Source organism: Palaemon carinicauda, chromosome 44, assembly GCF_036898095.1.
Source record: "Palaemon carinicauda isolate YSFRI2023 chromosome 44, ASM3689809v2, whole genome shotgun sequence".
Classification (NCBI taxonomy): domain Eukaryota; kingdom Metazoa; phylum Arthropoda; class Malacostraca; order Decapoda; family Palaemonidae; genus Palaemon; species Palaemon carinicauda.
The window spans coordinates 32,974,564-32,996,632 of NC_090768.1; the positions used below are offsets into that span (position 1 = coordinate 32,974,564).

The 22,069-nt window shown below is 36.4% G+C and overlaps 1 protein-coding gene across 2 annotated transcripts in view; it reads left to right on the forward strand.

Annotated features, from left to right (window-relative positions):
- LOC137634545 (uncharacterized) overlaps window positions 1-19,595 on the forward strand; it is a 469,969-nt gene extending 450,374 nt beyond the window's left edge. The window contains exons 1-4 of one of the 2 annotated variants that reach the window (XM_068366996.1): window positions 238-376; window positions 10,914-11,091; window positions 12,032-12,241; window positions 17,126-19,595. In XM_068366996.1, the coding sequence (XP_068223097.1) occupies window positions 10,921-11,091; window positions 12,032-12,241; window positions 17,126-18,466 (1,722 nt within the window). In that variant the 5' untranslated portion in view covers window positions 238-376; window positions 10,914-10,920 and the 3' untranslated portion in view covers window positions 18,467-19,595. Of the gene's footprint in view, window positions 1-237; window positions 377-10,913; window positions 11,092-12,031; window positions 12,242-17,125 lie in introns of those variants that run through there. The other variant, XM_068366997.1, reaches the window with a different exon arrangement.
- The last annotated feature ends 2,474 nt before the right edge of the window (window positions 19,596-22,069 follow it).

Consider the following 22,069-nt stretch of genomic DNA (forward strand, 5'->3'; position numbering starts at 1 on the left):
TTTAAAATTTCATTAAAACCACAAAACCAATGTCAAGATTTCCAATGATTCTGTGTAACTCATTCTAATTGATACTGTGAAAATTTATATCTGATTGCTATTTTTGTAAAGTCCACAAATCGTCGTTTTTAGTGTGTATAAAGAAATTCCTTTTCTCGACTTTAAAATTTTATCGAAGTAAAGACACGAGTGTCCAAAGTACGAGAATCTTTAAAAATGTACGATGAACCATCAGGCAAAACAACTTGGACTTTAGTTTGGAGGCAGAAACAGTCTTCCTCTAGTGTCATTGTTGTGTTGTTTCCTTTAAGATCGGTGATCCTTACCACACGTCCAACGCCTGAGTAAACGCTTGTGGGTCTTATTAAAGAAAAACGTAAGTTGAAATATGATGCAAGTTAGACAAGGTTTTGTTCAAGAGGCAGAAATGTGTGTGCAGTTTCCTTTAGCTGGATAAGTTAGTGTATCATTGGTGAAGAGTTTACGCATTTTCATGTTTTCGATGAGTGTGACCCCATGTGTAGATTTCGCCTTTGAGGCTTTGATTTTGAAGATGAAAGGTTTCTTATTAGGCCAACTAATTGATCACTAACGTCATTCTTATCTCGATTGTGGGTAGATTTTTAAGTCATTATCACGAGTCTTCCGAGTAAATTGTTCGGTTGTCAGTCAACCCATATGGGTAAAGTTAACGAGTGTCATTTTCGAAGAGTAATTTTTTCTATAAGAAAAAGTAGTTTCTTATCCTAGGTTACATTGCCCTGTAATACTGTAAAATAGTACCCATATGTTTTACCGAGAGAATTTAAGTTTTTTTTTTTTATGGCTGTTTTTCCGGTCCCATTCAGGTGGGAACCACTCTACAGGACCTCCACTGTCATTTTATCTTGTCCGTTCAGAGTATTTGGTATATTATGAATGATGGCACTTTACTTTAAAGAAAAATTGTGAATTTCTTTGTTTGCGAGTATTAAGAGATAGGATATAACAAAGCACCCCAGATTATTCTGTTACGCCTTTGAAAAGTATTAGAGCACACAACTTGACGAGGGGCGGGGCATTTTGGTTTAACAATTACAATCTGAAAGATATGACATGTAAAATAACGCCGACGAGTCTTATCTTTATGAACCCCTTTGTTTGCAAAATGATTTAATAAGCTTGGTCTTATGCTATCACTGAAAATCATCATCATTTCAGCCTTCAAAATTCCTTTGTTGGATGAAGGCCTTCCCCAGGTTCCTCCACAGACTTCTATCCCAAGCTATTCTGTGCCACTGTTGCTTATGTTGGTCTAAATCATCTCTCTAGCGGGTTTTTTGTCTTCTCAGACGTGTGTAAATTAAATGGTGGATGTCGATCCTGATAAGGTTTTAAACTTTCAAGGACTCTTCGTGGAAATCGAGAAAATTCATTTTAGAAACCAGGTATTTGGGCATGTCAAGTTTGAAAGAAATTTTACCCAGTCACTTTATTTGCATAAGGAGTCGTTTTCCCGGTTTTGTGTCACGCTAAAACCCTGTGTCGTGCAGGCACTTCAAGATTTGTCTTATACATTCTTTACTCCATTTTATAAAGCATATTCCGCGTCTATTGTCTAGCACAGTATCATAACGTAGCATTTATAAAAAGATAAAATGCTACTTTAATGCCTTTATATCGCCGATTCAGATAACTAGTTGGAGCTCGTTATACAATTGTGGGGCATCTAAATTCATCCGTAACTATTCATGTGTCGAAGTTATTTGTTGGCTGTTCGATGTGTAGCAATTCTCAAAAAGTATTTTGGATATCCAATTCTGATAACTTGGAGTCTATGCCTTAAAATCTATTGAAGCTATAATAAGCAATAAGTGCTATTCAATCAGTGGGACTACAAAGGCTAATCATTTCTCGGAGTGAGATATCTTATACCAATCTTTCCCTTTATTATGTTTAACTATTTAAGTTGTACTTTTTAGTAGGTTGTAATATAGTTACAGTGATGACATAGAGTAATAAAACTTTTAATTATAAGGATTAGGACTACTAAAATTTCCTTGACCTCTCCTTATTTAATGGTTCATGTGATGGATATTTCCAATTCGTGCACAATAGTTTTTGTCCACTAGTAATTTTGTTAACACTCAAAAGTTTCATCATAAATATCAATGGATCGTAAATAATTAGCAGTTCTTGCCCACAACTGTGTCAAATGCAGAGCTTACGTGCTACGATAAACTGTAGCGATTTGTTGAACACTGAGATAGTAACGATCTATTGGGTGATTGAAAGAGCGTTTACATGCAACGATTTTTAATCCAATATTTTTAGTCTTTACTTGACCGTCATGGAAGAAACATTGCGCACCAGGACTTCACACTTCAGCAGTCAATCTGAAAATGAGCTAGATTGTAACGATATCTTGGAACCTTGTTTACACGTTCAAACTTATCGTTACGATGCGTATAGATTTGAGCCTGCTGGCACCAACCACTCAATCCAATTCCAACTCCAATAAATCGCTACGATCTCCTTGTTTACACGTAACGACAAATTGTAACAACCTTTTCATTACAATAAATCGCTACAATTTATCGTGGCGTGTAAACCGTGCTAAAGTCAGAACAAGGTACCACAATAACATTTTCGTCGTCCATCATTTCCAGCAGATGATTTACAACTTAGCATGTAAAGTAGCTGTCTCCATAGAATGTAATTGTATGCTGACTGGTTACTTGCTTAAGGACTGCTTCTCTGGTCCTATACAGCAAGGAAACGCTACTTTTTATAGGACCTTCTCAGTCATTTTCATATGCATTCCAATGCATTCAGCATATCACACCGCATATTATTCCTTTATTGTCAAGTCCACACAATCGAAGTACTTGAGAGAACAAGAAAGTCTTCAGATTTCTCTTGAAAGCCTTAACAGCTAATGTCTTTTGGATGGCTAGTTGGAGCTTATTTTATAGGCTTTTAGAGCAGTGTTTCCAAACCCTGGGGTAAATTACCCCAGTGGGGTAATGGACCCGTATTTTTGGGGTAATCAAGAAATTGAGTTATTCACATTGCCATAATTCATACACAAAATCTGCAATAATTATTCTATAGGAAAACTCAATTTTAACATTGCTGTACAATGAAAGTTTGCATTTGTTTTGGATCCTTAACTATAAGCAGCCAATAGCGGGCTACATGATCCATATAGTTCATCAGGTGGCTGCAAAAAAAAAACTCCGATATTACCGGGTATGTGTTCAATGGGGTAATTGATTAGTTGGAAATAAAATTTTGGGGTAATCATTTAAAAAAAGGTTGTGAAACACTGCTCTAGAGCCTACAATAGACTTATATATAGGTTCCAATAATTTAAAACCATCTGTAACTATTCTCACGTCAACACTATTTGTTGGTTGCATAATATGTAGCAATTCTTTTCAATATTTTGGATTTTCGGTTCTGATAACTTGAAGGGTTATTGTACATATTTTAAACTCGATTCTTGCTTTAATATACAGCCAATGTAAACTAGTTAGTTTAGGAGTTACCGGCAAGTTTCAATTTTTCGTAAATGACTAGCTAGTTTTTCAAGAATTAAATTTTACAGCACTTTGACATGGATACATTCATAATAGGTCTGTATGAAGTTGTCCTGATAATCAAGAGCACCTTTGTGATTTGTTGTATCTACAACAAATTTCTTAGATATGATACTTACTCTTCAATGTTAGTTTTACTCTTATTGAAATTGTCCGCAAGACAAGAAAATTTCTCTTACTACTATTACTTCAGATATTTGCAACAGTGGAATTAAATTTCATTAGTACTCTGTAAATTATCAGGCATTATTGTAACGATTTATTGCAATTTATCTGGTTGTAAAAGGGACTTTTTATTGGTTGTTCATTGATATCGAAGACGAATTTCGCATGCTTTACCTACGAAGACCAACTGCTTAGAGCACTGGAATTGGTAGTTTTAACGAGCTCGTTTCAGAAGGAATTTCCACTCAATTCGGTAGTTCTCTTAAGACGAGAATTACGAAGCTATTAATACATATCATATCGCCATAAATCTAAAACCATTCATAGAAACCTGATTAAGCCCAACCACATTAAACTGTCTCGAACAAAATGCGTTGATTTACGCAAGTGACGGAAAGTGTAGAAACATGGTGAAGTCTCCCCAGATTTTATATATATATATGTATATATATATATATATATATATATATATATATATATATATATATATATATATATATATATATATATAGGGGCAATATTCTTATTAGATTTTTGATAATGAACCTGAATCAAGACTGGATTTTTTTTAACTCATATTCATTAGTAAAGGAGAAAGTAAAGATTGAGTAGGATGCAATAGTGCTTATAAGTATTCTTAAAAGATCAGTCTTAGACTTCAACAACAAATGTAGCCTATATTGTCCACTGCAGGACAAAGCCCTCAGACATATTTATTTATGTCTGGGGTTTGGGAAGTTATCACCACGATGGCCATTGCGGATTGGTGATGGTGGGAGACTTGTCTGATCGCTAACAGCAAACTAAACCTAGCATGGGTTTCTATTATCATTATTATCATTATTATTGTTGTTATTATTATTATTACAAGTAAGCTATACCCCTAGTTGGAAAAGCAGGATGCTATAAGCCCAAGGGCTCCAACAGGAAATTATACCCTCGTGAGGAAGCTAAAAGAGAAATGATAAAAGATTCATATGAAATAGTTTAAAAACAGTAACATTAAAGTAGAACTGTCTAAACTATAAAAAGTTAGAACAAACAATTGGTGAAATAAGATGGAATAGTGTACCCGAGTGTACCCTCAAGCAAGAGAACTCTACAAGACCAAGACACTGAGGCTAAGGCATTACACAAATCGAGAGAACAATTTGAATTTGGAGAGCCCTTCTCCTATAAGTCTTGCTTACCATAGCTAAAGAATCTCTTCTGCCCTCACCAAGAGGAAAGTAGCCCTTGAACAATTACAGTGCAGTAATTAACCCCTTGGGTGAGGAAGAATTGTTTGGTAATCTGTGTTGTCAGGTGCATGAGGACAGAGGAGAATCTGTAAAGAATAGCCCAGACTATTCGGTGTATGTGTAGGCAAAGGAAAAATGATCCGCAACTAGAGAGGGGTCCAATGTAGTATTGTCTGGCCAGTCAAGAAACCCAATAACTCTAGCGGTAGTATCTCAACGGATGGCTGGTGCCCCGGCCAACCTACTACCTTAAGTACAGTTTTTTATTGTTCATGCAAGACTCGCCACGTTAAGTTATCCCAACTCAGAAAGGGACATATATTGTTGAGAGGGAGTGAAAGTTTAATAGATTTTCAACGAAAATTTGCTCGATTCCATGAAAATGAAGAATTTTTCAATTTCATCAAGCATTATTTTTAAAACAAAATCCGTATATTAGGTTTGTTATATATGTTGCATAACTTTCGATAGGGATACAAGTAGCTGCAAATACGTACATATAAAAGTTTTTTTTTCTCTCTCGGTTGGAAATAGATCACCTCGAATAAGTGTGTAAATGGGGAGTTTTGATAATATACGTGTAGTTATGACAACTTTGAAGTTTATTGTTTTTACAAAAACTTTAAAATTGTGTTCTTGAAGGCATTGGTGTGGGCGGTGAAAGTTGATTTTTGGGCAGCGTTTGCTTACGCTATTCCTCTTCCATGTCGTCAAAACAAAGATCTCTTTTTAATTTTATCACAATTTCCTTGTAACACTCATTTCAGGTGCTATTTCTTTTCTGGCTGCTCTCAGTTTATTTTGAACCATCTTGTCTCATTTTCGGATTATCTCTGCTGCTCTTTTTAATGACTGTTAACCATTTCGATCATTTGCTAAAGTAAATCATATTAAAAGTTTCGACTCATAAATCCCCAGAATTCTGTTCCTATGCATATTTTGATATTGTAAATTGAATATGAAATTCTCGTGTCGACACGATTTGTTGGCTGCGCAATATGTAGCGATTCTCTTAAGTATTTTGGACGACCGGTTCTGATAACTTGGTGGGTTATTGTACATATTTCAAATTAAATTCTCGCTTTAATCTGCAGCCAGTGTAAATAGATTAGTATAGAGGTGATCCTTTCTCTAGGTGGGACACCTTTTATCAGTTTTGCTCCGCTGTTTATTGTCTTGTAATTTTCTTAGTATAGGGGTGATCCTTTCTCTAGGTGGGACACCTTTTATCAGTCTTGCTCCTCTGTTTATTGTCTTGTAATTTTCTAAATTGTACTATTGGTAAATTTTAATAGATGGCGTTGAAGTAGTCAATCCTAGATATAACAGTTTATCACAAGGTTCTTTACAGAATTTTCATCAGATACTTTATGAAAGCAATATTTCTTAGATGATGACAAGCAGTGTTTACTACATTAAATATTTGGGCATTGGGAGACTGGTTACAGTCGAGAAATACAGCCAGATCACGAACTTTACTAGATATCGGCACTCTAGATCACGAACTTTACTAGATATCGGCACTCTAGATCACGAACTTTACTAGATATCGGCACTCTAGATCACGAACTTTACTAGATATCGGCACTCTAGATCACGAACTTTACTAGATATCGGCACTCTAGATCACGAACTTTACTAGATATCGGCACCGAGTCATTATTTAGGTTCATTTGAATATCATCCAAGTTTCTCGCGCGGTTTCTCTTACCCACCACCATGAACTCGGTTTTGTTTGCATTTAATTTTAGTTGCTTAATTGTCATCCATTCTCTACTATCATCAATGATTCGGTTTCGAGCTTCAGTGGTGTCATCTATATCATTTATGCAGAAGTAAAATGGTGTCCTCCGCAAATAGTTTGAACTTCACAGTATGCCTTTGTGGTATTTTCGATAGACCGATAGCATAGATGCAGTATAATAGTGGGCCCCAAGTACACTCCCTTGGGGTACCCCTCTGTTTAAAGGCTCATATGATAAGTTTCCAATTTGCGCACACTAATTTATACCATCCAAGTAGTCTTTTTTTAGGTATTCAAATGCTTGATCTTCAACGTAGGTGTACCGCAGATCATTTAGTAGCAGTTCATGCACAAACTATCAAAAGCCGCACTAGGATAGAGTAATATTAAAATGCCACAATTATTTTCATCCATTTCCAGCATATCATTTACAACAGAGCAGATGGCTGTCTCCGTAGAGTATAGATTTCTGTAAGCAGATTGGTTGTCAGGCAAAGCTTCTAATGCTTACAAGTGACTGGCTAATTGTTAAAGAATTATGTATTCAAACGGTTTTGAAACAAAGGATAGATTCAAAATGTCTATATGAGCTTAATTCCTGGTAATCCAGAGCACTTTTCAAAAATGGTGCTACTATAACCATTTTCACGGATTTGGGAAAATTGTTCATCAATGCTTGCATTTGCTATTCTCCTTATTTCGGCTAGACTAGAAAAGTTTTTCTCCAATTACTTCAGATATTGGAATAGGATCGATCACCCTTTTTTTTTTTTTTTAAATCAATTTTATCTGCATATCATGTGTATCATTAATCTGATGTTGAATATTTACAAATGACCTAGTTTTACTTTCAATTTGTTTTAAAAGAATACTAGAAAATTATTTGCTAGTTCCTGGTCACTGTATCCATCAGGTAGCTCTTTTTTCGTTTACATTTTCCCTTACACCATTTAGGAGACGATGTAACTTATTTATGTCTGTTGCTGCTTCGAGGATCTTCCTCTTATAGAATTCACTTTTTTCCCGAGTAGGTAGTTGTATTGACACACAGCAGGTTTTGTATTCTACCCAAGTACTTTCAGTTTTTAACCAATTCCACTTTCTTTTTTTCCCATCCATCAAACCAAAAAGATTGGTCTTTAATAGCTGTTTTTTTTTTTCCATCAGTGGGCACATAGTATAATATTCACTTTTACTCACTCTATTATAAGTGGTCGTAAGACAGTTAACACACTTTGCTCCCAACATACATTGGTCATCAGAATCACAGGGAATATTGATATCATAATTTATTTTCTTAACTTCTTCAATAGATACGGTAGGAGAAAAATTTTATGTCTTAAGTTAATTTTCTTTACAGCTGCATGTTTCTGTAGAGGTAGACTAAACTTTAAGTTTGTGCATTGGGGGAGATAGTACATTTCTCTTAGACTTTTATATCGGATACAATATTATTCATGTCATCACTTAGAACTAAGTCTAGCGTATGCCCAGTTAAAGTAGTTGTACAGTCGACATTATTCACTAATTGGTATGATTCTATTAACTCACAAAACTTTCAAAGCGTCAGGATTTGATGCGTCATCCGTCCAAAAATTGAAGTCTCCACAAAAAGTTAATTTTCTCCATGATAATTATCTCAACTGTTGATTTCCTTTGGTAGAAATATGAAACTCCAGAAACTGCGTGCTGCGCTTTATTCCTATTCCTTTAGAATCTCTATATACACTGACTAACTTATCTAGTTTTTATAGTTATAGCAAACAAAAGATAAATATCATATGATTAATGTTACAATAGATTGGATATTTACAGTAGAGTAGTTAGGTTGTTTTCAGATAACAGTGTACACAAACAACTAAACAAGTAGATAACAAACATCAATGAGAGCACCGAATTCCTAAAAAAAGATACTAGTGTTTGTTCTAGGATGTTTGTAGACCTACATAGGATATTTTTCGTTTTTATTTCGTAAAGTTTATTTCTATATATTCAAGCTTGTTGCACTAGTTCTTAACATTTTGAGATTTGAGTAACTTTTATGAATAGTCTGACACCCCCACCAAACCTGTCTTCTCTCGGTATGTGAAAGGAGGTGTGTATGGGGGTGTCACTTCAATTTTACGGGCTGCCTAAGGCAAGAGCCCGTGTCTTACACAACGGTAAGGCAATCTACACACACGCCGGGTGTCATTTCAGTCATCTTTGCCTGGTCAGTTATTTAACCACGTTTCAGGTAATTATACAATGTCCAAATATTTCCCGTTTATCAATTCTCGAATTCGAATAGTTTTATTACCAACAGATTGTATATTTACATAGCCACAGTTTGAGTCTTTAGTGTCCATGATCAGTACTTTCTGCTAGTCTTTTCAATTCAGTCTTAAGCTTTGTAATTTCTAGAATTCACTATGCGGTCATTTGGTTTGCAGTTAATACACTTTGACACTTGCGAATTACACTCCTTGATGGAATGTTTTCCTGAACAATTCCCGCAGACTTTATCATCATTTTTAGACGCCATCTTTTTCAAGATGTCCATACCTCTGACAGTGATAGCACATGATCACGTGGTACCTATCACGTATGTTATAAGTATCCTATCGTAGCAAAACTTTGTCCCCATTATCATGAACAGCCCTCCGAACTTCAGAATCACATTTCAGCACATAGTGGGTAGTTCCAGTCCCACCTTAAGCATTTTTCTTCAGGACTACTCTTATCTTCTCTTATATATTTTGGATTTGGTCCAGGCATCGATTTCTTTGAATCAAAGCATTTACATCATCATCTTCATCATTGTATACATGGCATATCATTACTTTTGGTTTTAGTTTTCCGATTTTTTCTCGTTTCAGTGTCGGCAACTGTCTGAATTATTTTTGCAGCTGCTTCTCTGATCATTTTGTTAGCGAATTTCACAACATCTAAATTGGAAGTTGACCTCGTGTGAAGTAAAGGAATGACTTTTAAGTGCCTGTTATGATGGAATCTCTTTTACTCACATCCTATCAATTTTTTCCGGTCTACCTCCGTGGGTTCACATATGAGGCAGACAGAGTTTGGGACAGACATGGCGTACTGTTTCTTCTCACTTTGGTTTCTCCATAAGACTAACTAATATCTTTTCAATGATATTTTAAGCAAGAAACAAAAGCTCCTCGCAAAACACGTCCACATCCCAGCGGCACTCACTCATGAGCTAAAATTCAAGAAACAATAGGCAAGGGTGTATACAATCTTGCACCTCATAACACTTGTAATTTTCAAAGCTACTGTTAAAAGGAACGACAAAAAATCGAAACGCTGAACAGAGTTTGTATCATGTAAACTCTAGTTTTAAATAAATTAAAAATGCAAAAATTCTACTGTTTTATCAAGATTATATTAGTACATTTTATAAATTCTATAATTGACTTAAATGGTCTTTGCTTGAGGGTAATAGTCCAATATAAGAGTTTGGTGAATAGTTTGAGATTTTACCTTATTTGGTAATTATCTGCCTTATAGGATGTTGATCATTAGTATAACGTAACATTAAAAGGAGTTTTTCCTGTTAATGTTCTAAGTGTAGCTTGCAATGCCTAAGGATTTTTCTCAAATGATATTCTTTATAATTTTGAATGTTATGTTTTAACTGGTAAATTATGATAACTCCATCCTTCAGTTTTCCTTACTTTCAAGATCATTGACTCATAGCACTTAAGATGTAGTTGTCTGACACCAACCCCGGTTGCCATGTGCCACAGCTATGTGAAGTGCCATATCTGCAGCCACCTCAACTTTAAGATGGGGAATGTGATAATTATTGCCATTAATCGGTTGTTTTGACGTTGTTACTGTTTTTAGAATGATCTTTTGTTAATTTCTCATCATTTTATTTCCTTGTTTCCTTTCCTCACTGGGCTATTTTTCCCTGTAGGAGCCCTAGGACTTAGAGCATCTTGCTTTTCCAAGTAGGGTTGTAGCTTGGCTAATAATAATAATAATAATAATAATAATAATAATAATGATAATAATAATAGCTGCTACTAACCAAATCAGTACAAAATAGTGAAGTTTTCCTGGCCCTTAAAGTTTTTGGATCAAAGAATTTTTTTTTTCTTTTTTTTCCCCTCAAGTGAAATTTATATTCCTTATCTCTAATTACATGTCCAGTTTTATCCACATCTTTTTCTCCAGCATCATAATGGCTGCAGCAGTCGTCAAAGAATCGCTAAGTAGGCCCCCGAAATTGCTTCGTAAGCAGGCTGCCGACAGGTTCGCCCTGCACATCATCAAGAAAGCGCTGCCATGCATAGAGGTGGGACTCGACAGGGATATGGAAGATCAGGACTTAAATTATAAACTCCATATGCTGGTGAGTTGGGTTTTTATTTTGGAAATAAATCTCATTATTTCATCAATTGAAATTGTTTATAAATAACTATACGATAGTACTGAATTATAAAAGGATTTACATATGTTTTGTTACAAAGTTGCACGAAATTTTCTTTATTCTCATAATAAGTAATAACATGAAGTTGGTATAAAATTTTATAGTTTTCATATCTTTCTGGTGATAGTGGTCCTCTTTTGATAAAATCATTAATTGTAGTCATGAAGATGATTGTCTTATTTTGGTAAGAGCTTATTTAAACCTTAACATCTCGTTATGTCTTTCCCGGTCTGATTTAGTTATGAGCTAGACCGTCTAGCGGTTCTTAACCTTTTTCAGTACCCGTACCCCTTAATATCTCAGAAAATTTTCTCGTACCCCCATCCTATATGAATACAGATATAAATATGTAGTGACACAAACTGTTATTAGAAATCATAAGGTGTATTCAATTACTGAACAAATTTAGAATGACAGGTGTCGGTTAGTTGGATACGATAAATACACAATAGAAGATAGTTTTACAGTGCTAGATTAAAAAAAAAAAGTAAAAAAGTAGTAGAGGGAAGTATAGTAAGAGAAAAATTTGGAAAATATATGTTTTACTTAATCAAGGTAAAAAGTTCGGGACCATTGTACTGGGTATCAAGTCTCGTACCCCTAGGTTTAAGGTTTCGTACCCGCTGGGGGTACAGGTACCCCAGGTTAAGAACCACTGAGCTAGAGAATTAATCTTTTCAGAACATTCTTCTCTCCAATTTTACACAACTGTATGAAAAAATTTATTATTTTACTTTTAGGTTTCTACAAATATTATTTCCCAAAGAATATCTCTTTCCGAAGAAAAGTTTTACAATATTTGGTATGTAACTGTTGTTAGTGTTACAGAAGTTAATATACACATATATGCATTCGTCTCCAGAGTCAGCTCAGAAAAATGAAACATTGGTACTGGCACGAGTCAAACTTCCTGGGCCATATAAGATCCAAAAACAGGCTAAGCATCTCCAACTCGCTTATGGACGTGTTGGACTGGAAGAAGACCTACAGGCGGATTCCAATGCTGCATAGATTTGTCATACAGTTGCTGTTTTGCTGTGAGGTGGGCACCATTGACAGGTGGCAAGAGATGGTAAGTTTTTTTACTATATATAATGTTTCGTCTTTGTCATATGAGGATACTGGACTGATATCTGGTTCGCTTGTACATGTTTGGAGTAAGTGATAATAAACTGACAGGGAGAAATTTGTGGATTGAACGTTTAGATATATAGAACAGAAATTTAAACACTATTTTTTTGTGAGGGCAATTTGTATTAGTAATGAATGGATGATTTGAAGTTCTCTGGCATCCTGTGTATTAGTAAACTGATATTTATTTGTAGGGTTCACTGAAACTTTGTCTTGCGTTTAAAACATCAATGAATAGTTTCAATTTAATGTTTTTCTAACTACGTGACGGCACACTACTGTGAATTAGTGAACCAGGTACACTTTGGCATGCAACTATGCAGTAGCTGTTAAGGTGCGTCCACACGGTCGAACAGTGTCTGTCGGACAAAACTGTTACCATATCTGAATTAAAAAAGAATGACGTCATAAACGTGGAAATGAGGGAAGTTGATATGGTAACAAAGAGTGGTACCAGATGAAGCTGACTACCAGGATTTCTACTCCTTTTACCAGACAGAGACTGGAAGAAATGTCCGAAGCTGATATCCGCTGGCATCTGTTATCTATATCAGTGTTATAATCTGCACTCGAGAATAAAGTAGTAGTTATCAGCTTCAAGTACAGAGCATCATAACCATAGTACACCATAAAATTAAAGCACAATTCAATAAATTAAATTATGCAGCATGATTATTCCTGATCTTTTGAGAACGATGGAATGGCACATGGAAGGACTAGTTGCAAAGACGGAGCGAAAAGAGGAGCCATTCATCCAGTTTCAAGGAATCTCAAATTGATTATGAATCAGACTTAAAAACTATACTGATGGGCCCAAACGCTTTATACATTTTATCGGAGAACTAAACTCCTTTTATAGCTAAGCAGGGCACATATAAGAGAAGAAGCATTTTTCCAGAAGCAAGTCAGGAAGTTTAAAGAATCACAAATGCCTAACTTAAAATAGCCCTTCGGTGAACTGAGGATGTTATTGTTATCAACGTGCAATGTATAGCCTTGATTATTCCAAGAAATAACTGTTTGAGACTGGTCATACTTCGGATTATGTGTTCGTAACTAAATCCAAATTGTTTCAGTGATAAAGATAAAATGTTCAAAATTTGTTTCCCCTGTTTTGAGAGAGAGAGAGAGAGAGAGAGAGAGAGAGAGAGAGAGAGAGAGAGACTGGTCATACTTCGGATTATGTGTTCGTAACTAAATCCAAATTCTTTCAGAGATAAAGATAAAATGTTCAAAATTTGTTTCCCCTGTTTTGAGAGAGAGAGAGAGAGAGAGAGAGAGAGAGAGAGAGAGAGAGAGAGAGAGAGAGAGAGAGAGAGAGAGAGAGAATTACGAATTTTCCTCACGATCAAACACTTAGAGGAAATGAAACTAACTTGTCCACAATTGAAACAGATTCTGTTATGCTATACTCGTACATCGAAAAGCCATAATTTGGTTGTGCAAATGTCTTCTGTGCCAATCTCCGACTTTTTCAATTTTCCAGTTTGCGTAGCTCTTCTTTTAATGACCTATTTTAGATTCCATATTCTTTTCGACTTCTAAATCAGTCATTCTACCTCTCAGAAGTTCTGTCGTTATTTTATTTAATGCTGCTACACGATTATTTCTGACTTTGTAAACATTTGCTTTGATATTTTATAAGCATGGGTTCTGACAGTACTGTTTGATTAGCAACTGAGCCTCTCTTCTATCTGTCAGCTTTCCTCCGCAACTGAATTACACCTAGTTATGTTTACAGGGAACGTGATACCTAATTTTCTAAAAGTTAAAGTTAATCTGGTATAAAAGTTGAACTCCGTCCATAGTGCCACTCCGCCTCCCGAGTGTCTGAAGCTCGGAGTCTTACGAACAAAGGCACTGTCCGACACCACTTTGTGCTCGTTATTGACGTCATTAACGCTTCCTTCATAATGTTACCTGGTAACAATTGTGTTCGACAAACCCTGTTTGCCCGTGGTTTCCCCATCTTTAATCACCTCCATTTGTGCCCGCCGATCACTCTCCCACCTTGTGTCTTGACTCGGGGTATGGTAAGTGTTTGCCCGTCGGGGACTGCCCGGTAGTGTGGACAGGGCCTTAGGGAGGTACATTCCATGCAAGAGGAATATCCTAGTAGACTCGCTCTGCTGTCAGGTCCAGGTGGTAAAGAGTAAGTTGGCCAAGACACCAGCCACTCATTGAGATGATACTGCTAGAGAGTAGTTAGGTCCTTTGAGTTGACTGACCAGATAGTGCTGCATTGGATCCCTCAATGGTTGATAACTTTTCTTCTCCCTACACATTCACCAAATAGTCTGACCTGTTCTTAACTCATTCTCCTTTATCCTCATAAATCCAACAACACTAAGATAACTGTAAAATTCTTCTCCACTCAAGGGGGTCAACTACTACCTTGTATTTGTTTAGCGGCTTCTTTCAACTTGGTAAGGGTATCAGAGACTTCAGCTATGATAAGGAACTCTTCTAGAAGGAGGACCTTCCAAAATCAAACCTTAGGTAGTGTAATATCCTTTGTACTATGGTCTTCTATTGTCTTTGGTTACATTTCTCTTGCATGAGAATCCACTTGGCCACACTATTCTATTTTTTTTCTTTCCTCATTAGGCTATTTTCCCCTGTTAGAGCCCTTGGTATTATAGAATCCTGCTTTACCATCTAGGATTGTAGTTTAGCTATTATTAATGATAGTATTCGTTCAACCTTCTGTTAATTGAGCAAAAGGCTTTTCATGGGTTGCTGCACAGGAGAGGTTTGGATATCCACGCAAATCCGCTGTAGAAAATGGTCCATCTTCTACGATTGGTGTCGTACATGGTATACTTTCGTACATGGTATACTTCTCCAATCATAGCACTTTTGTAATTAATCTCAAATTTCTTCATCTATCTTCACCAAGAGCAGCTTTTCTCACTATCTGTGGTAAAAGGCTATCGCTCAGCCTTGAGCCAAGTCTTAGACTGAAAGGCTTGGACCTCTCCTCATTGTGTGAGTTGTCCTTACTAATGAGGAAATTCGAGCAGCCCTGTACTCTGAGAACTCAGACCCAAGATTGGGATGTTATGAGAGCTCTCAGCTCTCTTCAATGTGCCTTGTATGAGCCCTTAAAAGGAACACCAGAAAGTGTTACTGACTCTAGCCTCATCAAAGAGAGTAGGCGATTTGCATAGCACCACCTATGCTATTAGTCTTTCCAAAGGATGGAGGGAAGTCTCGATGACACTCTTCTTTGAATTGCTGTTAAGGATCAAAACCTCACACTCCACGACTCCACGACCCCAGGTTTGAGTCCTTGTCCATCTCCTCTCTTTTAAATAAGACTAGTGATCGGGGTGATCTCTTTTGTTCTGTGAAGACACTAACTGTATTATCTTAAGAGATCCTATCTCTGGTTTCATGAGGTTATCAAGCATGTGGACTCAGCTTATTGGGAATCCTCTCGTGGTCTATCTAAAACATAAGCTCACAAAGTTAAAGGAATAGACTCCACCCTCACCTATATGAAGAATCTCTTGGATAGCAGTCGCGACGTAAATCCAAGAGTGGAACGTAAGAATGACTGGCTGTTTTCCATTTATTCTCTTCCGTCAAGTTTCGGTAGTCGAGCTGTTGGAGCTGGACTAGACGATCAATGTACGTAAGCTACTAGTCACATTTTTTTTAACATTTTATTTGTAATGAAATATCTTGGTCATTATGCATTTAGACACTATCCAGAAGGATATAATATCCTTAGATTACTGTCCACTACTCCATATTGGAGGCCTAACCAAACACTCGCAACATCCCTATGCTCGTTTAGCTAGTAGGTTACAAGTCACGAAGTTTTCACCTTTTACAGGACCAAAGTAAATTGTCAATTCCCAGTTAAGTAAACTGGCCAGTTGGATTTCGGAGACTTGTTCCCTCCTAAAGATGAGTCCCATATCAATAGGAGTGGGACTTCAGCGTAGCTGGGGCGGCCGTTATTTTTAACGAGGTAAACACAGCTGGCTGCAGGTGAAGCCCAGCCTACGAGATTGGTAACATGACCTTCTCTTTGACCTTTAACCTAAGACTTATTGAGTCTGGCAGTGTAATTTAGGTTTGTATGGTTAGGAAAAATCCAAAGATTGAAATATGTGATTTGTTCCCTTACATAAAACAAACCTTCAACCTTTAGAAATCTCACATTTTTATCGTTAGGAAAATGGATTAAGACATTTTCAGGGTTTCAATACTGTTTAACTATGATTATTTTCTAATATTCTAAATTTTATACAGTTATTACAATAGGAATATACAGTAGGCTTATAAATTACATTAAAAAAGAGGTAAAAACGAAAAGAAGCGAGGGAGCTAGAACGTCTTGGTGCTTAAGTGTCATAACTGAGAGGACGTCGCTGGCGTCCGGAAAATTCCAAAATCTTTGGTTGAAATATTTCGCAGGACTGTCAATAACCAGTGTCACGAATTTCCTATGTGCGAACATAGAAGGTTGACTATAATTCTTTAAATGCAACAAATTTTGAGACAGAAAGGAATGCGTAGAGCCGCAGGGTAGGCTGTCGCTTTTGATATCCCAGAACTTTCTTAGAAATTTGGCCAAGACAAAACTGAAGGAATACAATGTTACACTGGATGAAGGCTTATCTGTATTAGCTTATCTATTGCAAGAGTTTAACCATCTTTCTATCAGTAATTTGAAGTGAACGTAGGTAGTTCAGTTCTTCTTTCTATCAGTAATTTGAAGTGAATGTAGGTAGTTCAGTTCTTCTTTCTATCAGTAATTTGAAGTGAATGTAGGTAGTTCAGTTCTTCATTAATTTCGATACATTTTTTTCAGGTGATGCAGTTCAGGGATTGCCAGGCACTCAACGTTCTACTGAGGTCAATGGGAACTCTTTATTTCACTGAATTCTATGATACAAGCATAAAGTTAATGGACACTTCACTGTTATCTCGATTATTTGACAATGCTTCAGGGCTGTCAATGATTCACCTTCAAAATAACCTAAACATCGCTGTTATCGAAGCTGTACAGTGGAGGAGTGAGACATTGGAAATTTTGAAACTAGACATTGAAGGTATGTACATCAGTACCTTTATATCGTTGGAAAACCCACTGTACAAGTTATTTTTCGGGAACTACAATAAAAATGAAGTTACTTTATGTTTAAACGAAGGTAGACGTGTTCCTTTATCTTTCCCGAACTTGAGAGAAGTTGTGTTCAGGTTTGACATAAGTCCACGGCATGTATTACAATTGGTATTTTGTATCCATCATTTCTATCCGAGAGTAAAGGTTATGCTCGCTTCTCTGGTGTCTTTACCATATGACTCGATACAGAGAAAACAGCCTTTCATTTTTCCCTCTTTTATGGTGGTCAAATCTGACGAAAGTAAGAAAGTTTATACTTATTGTAAAGAGGAATATTGTGCAGAATTTTCCGGCGAATATAACCACTCTTTTGTTTGTTCATCTGAGGTGTACAGCAATAGCATAACTTTTATTGATTCGTTGGGTGAAATTCGAAAGGGTATGATGTCCTCCCCTCAAGTCACCACAGTTAATTTCATATATCACGAGAGAATTTTGATGTTCATCACACCAACTTTAAGCGATTCGGCAGAAAGTTTGACCGAACTGCACATTTACGGACTAATAGAAACTTCCAAGGACAAACAGAACTTCTCTCAGGGCCTCAGTAAATGTAAAAACTTGAAGGAATTGGAACTTATGATGAAGTTAACGATAAGCCCGGAGATGACACTGGCCGAGATGCCAAACTTGAAGTCCCTTTCAATCAACTTTGCCACGTTCTCGCATTTGAGTTTATTCGGTGTAGCGCCAGATCTTTGGACACCCGTCGGTGAGTTTATTGAAGATTTTCTACTCATTATGGTAAAAGCAGCAACGGCTTTGGAATTTCTCCATATCCCTAGAAAGTGCAATCCTGATGCATTAGCCGAGAGCGAATGCCTCCAGCAGCTAAAAACTCTAAGTATGGGTGACGTAACCATCGAGAACTTTAGACGCAGCTTGCGAAAGCTGCCCGCCCTTTCTACAGTTGTGGTAGGTTCTGAGTTTGGCTACAAGAAGTACTTGAGTCTAAAAAAGCAATATAAGTGTACCGATCTTAAAGTGGTTTACAAGAAAGAAAGGCTAGTTACCCCATACTCGTAGTGGAATGCTGTTTGTGGAGTGGTGATGTTAAAGCGTTATGGCTTAGTAGCATTTTATACTAAGTAAATTTTAGTCATGTTAAGTGGTAAGTTTCATTATCATTTGGGGTATTCATTTTAGATTTTAAGTTTATCAGAGATGTAAGTATGCTGAAAATACCTGTTAAGAGAGCTTCCGTTGTATGTAATGCAGACTTTAAGCGAATCTAGGTATCACACTGTCTAAAATTTCCCTAGAACTCTTATTACTAATCTTCTGGAAGTGTCTTTACAATGTTAGTTGGAGGAAGCTGGTCTAACTACTTTAAAGAAAAAAAAAAAAACACCAGATTAGACTTTGTAAAAAAAAAAAAAAAAAAGAAAAAAAAAACTTTAAAATTATTGTTTCTACAGGAAAATTTAAAGGAAAATTTTGGATCAAATTGAGACTGGTGCTTTTATATATTTTTAAAGCTATAATTTGTATCTATAGTTTACATCACTTTTATAAAGATTCCGAAAAAAGGAAGGAATTTTTGGAAGTATTTTATCATATGGTAAACACTGTAGGCTGTGTTTTTAGTTAATTTACATCAACATATTTTGTATAATGAGAATATTTCAATGACATTTTTAATATATTATATTCTAAGGATTTTTTTTTTTTGCTTTTTACTTTATTGTTCTTTGTAGTTTTACTGCTGCCACAAACTATAAACCTCTGTTGATTGTTACTATTTTTATTATTCCTTAACGTGGAATGCAAAAGGCATTTGTTTTCCTTTGCATGAAAATATTAGCATTTGATTTTTATAATGCCAATAATTGTTTAATTTTTACCTGAAAGATTATACAAAAATATTCTTTGTTATACTGAATTTTACTTGACTATAGCCAAATCATTTAGTAGAATTGTATAATGTTAACTTGCTTATATATAACTTTGGTAAGCGTGATGAGATTTCAGACAAATCAACATTTTCTTTATTAGTTTACATATTTTCATTTTGCTTAAACGTGACTTGTGAATTAGATATTGGAATGTTAATTGTATATTATTTTTTTTTGTATTGTATTGTACTTCAAAGAAATTACTTGCTTATGCCAAAAATTGTCTGTGACCTGAATAATATTTAGTGAACGTATAATAAGAGTTTGATTTACCCACTCAAGTACTGGAGGGACTGTCAACCCCACGCTTTTCAATTGCTAAAGTTTCCAGCAAATTCTCTCTCTCTCTCTCTCTCTCTCTCTCTCTCTCTCCTCTCATCTCCTCTCTCTCTCTCTCTCTCATATGCTTCTCGGTGTCAAGTTACCAGTTAACCTAAAGCCCTCCTCTCTCTCTCTCTCTCTCTCTCTCTCTCTCTCTCTCTCTCTCTCTCTCTCTCTCTCTCTCTCTCTCTCTCTCTCATATGCTTCTCGGTGTCAAAAGATATCAGTTAACCTAAAGCCCCCCCCCCCCCCACTTCTCTCTCTCTCTCTCTCTCTCTCTCTCTCTCTCTCTCTCTCTCTCTCTCTCTCTCTCTCATATGCTTCTCGGTGTCAAGTTACCAGTTAACCTAAAGCCCTCCTCTCTCTCTCTCTCTCTCTCTCTCTCTCTCTCTCTCTCTCTCTCTCTCTCTCTCTCTCTCTCTCTCTCTTTCTAGCTGTTCTATTAAATTTAGATCTTGACAAGTATGTTTATATTAAAAATTAAAATTTTGTAGTACTCTGGTCCAAATCCCCACTTCCTCTAACACTTAGCTGTCCAACCTCTCAACTTTTACCACTTATATGATTGTGGGATTTTCTGTTGTACCTTGGATACTAAATGGCTCCCAGTGCCCAGGCAATAAGGGCCAAATTCATAAATCAAAGCAGGTCTGTTAACAATATGTTTTAGTTTTAAATACGTATTAATATAATAATAGGAAAATAAGACGACATCCACTAGGATTGTAACTTGATCCTACTGTATGGTTAAAATGATATATTGGCCTGGTGTAGATTTGCCCTGTGGTAGGGGTGTAAGAATACTACCACCGTATGTCCTGTGTTTTCTAGAAAGCAACCAAAAGGGCAGCTGCTGCCTTGCAATTTTGCTTTTTAGCGTAAGGCTAGGCAGACTGTCAATAACTGTGGAAACTGCTGCCATACAGTTGGACTATTAATTCAAAGGCTAGGCCCAACGCTAACAAGTGTGGTTGATGACTGCTAGGGCATGCGATTGTGAAAACAATAACAATGTATAAACCATGCCAGTTGCAGCAACGGACCCATTGATATAGGGATACCGGTAAGAAAGAAGAGTTAAATGGTATCAGGAGTTTTAATTGTGGATATTAAGTAGCCTTAAATTAGTGTGGCACTAGGAAGCAGTGGGAAAATACTTGCGCTTTTGTCTTTTCAACTAGTGTTCCCCACTTATCGTCATACCTAGCAGACTCAAAAACTGCTGCTGTTTTTACTGCCCATTTTTCTACCTTTGCTAACAGGAGAGTTACAGACCTTATGTTAGTCTGTGATACCAGTGCTAAAGGCTTTTCTATCACTTGTCAGTTTCTGTTGGTTAAAGGTAAGGAAACTATTTAATTAGAATAGCCAAAACTGAACATTATGATAAAATTAAATTTAGTAAAATTGGTACCTGAGGTGGTAGCAGTAATAGATTTTCAACTGAAATCATGAGAAATGTCACTGCATTTGTCTGAGTATTATTGTCCTTACCATCTCATAACTAGGAAACGTAATTTAAAATCTGGGCTAAGTTTTTAAGAATGCTTTCTTCTCAGTTTATGGTTATTCATATTCCTATTCCATATGCTGGTAGATCGTAATTGTTCCTACTTAGATACAAACCCTTATTTATGAGGGGTTTACTCCTAAATCATTTCGCTATAGCCAGAAAAAAAGAATTATTGGAATTCTGGTAACATTGTGGTTATCAGCATAGGTGGGTTTACCAGTCTCAGAGGCAGATTCATTTTCTCCTGGTTGACACACTGAACGAACATATGCTACGATCACTCTCCACGATGTGTTGTTGTGCCTTAACTTAACTCTCGTTTCCTTGTTTGCTTGTGACTTTATTGATGTTTTATCACCTATGGATCACAGGGAGCCTGATTTAACCCACAATGATACTGATCTTTTGGCCTTTACTCGGGTACATCCATTGTGAGATACGGTACAAGTGTCTGGTACTATCTCGTGGACCTCAGCTCGCACAGAGCTAAGTAATGGCGGCGTAACTAACTCCAATTGGAACAAATTAGCAGTTACTAAACTTATTCATAGGTCTATGAAGACAGCTCAAAAACAATTTTTTTCTCAATTTCATAATGTTAAAAAGAAAAAGGTAGCAGGACCATTTCCTAGAGTGGTTATGCTTTCGACCTAGAGAGATAAACACCTTAATAAGAAACAGAGATCAGACTCCTCCCTATTACTCTGCTCCTAGATATAGGTATTGTTGATGGGACACACCTTACAGGTCTTTATGTTCACAGAGATGGAACCCTGATAAAGAGTAAGTCCTCGGAGGTATTTTGATGGAGACTTTGACTAGTAAAGACCACGGCTTTCCTTGTTCAGTTTCAGGTTTTTCAGCTCATCGCTTGCACTCGAGAAGGGACCGCAAGGATGT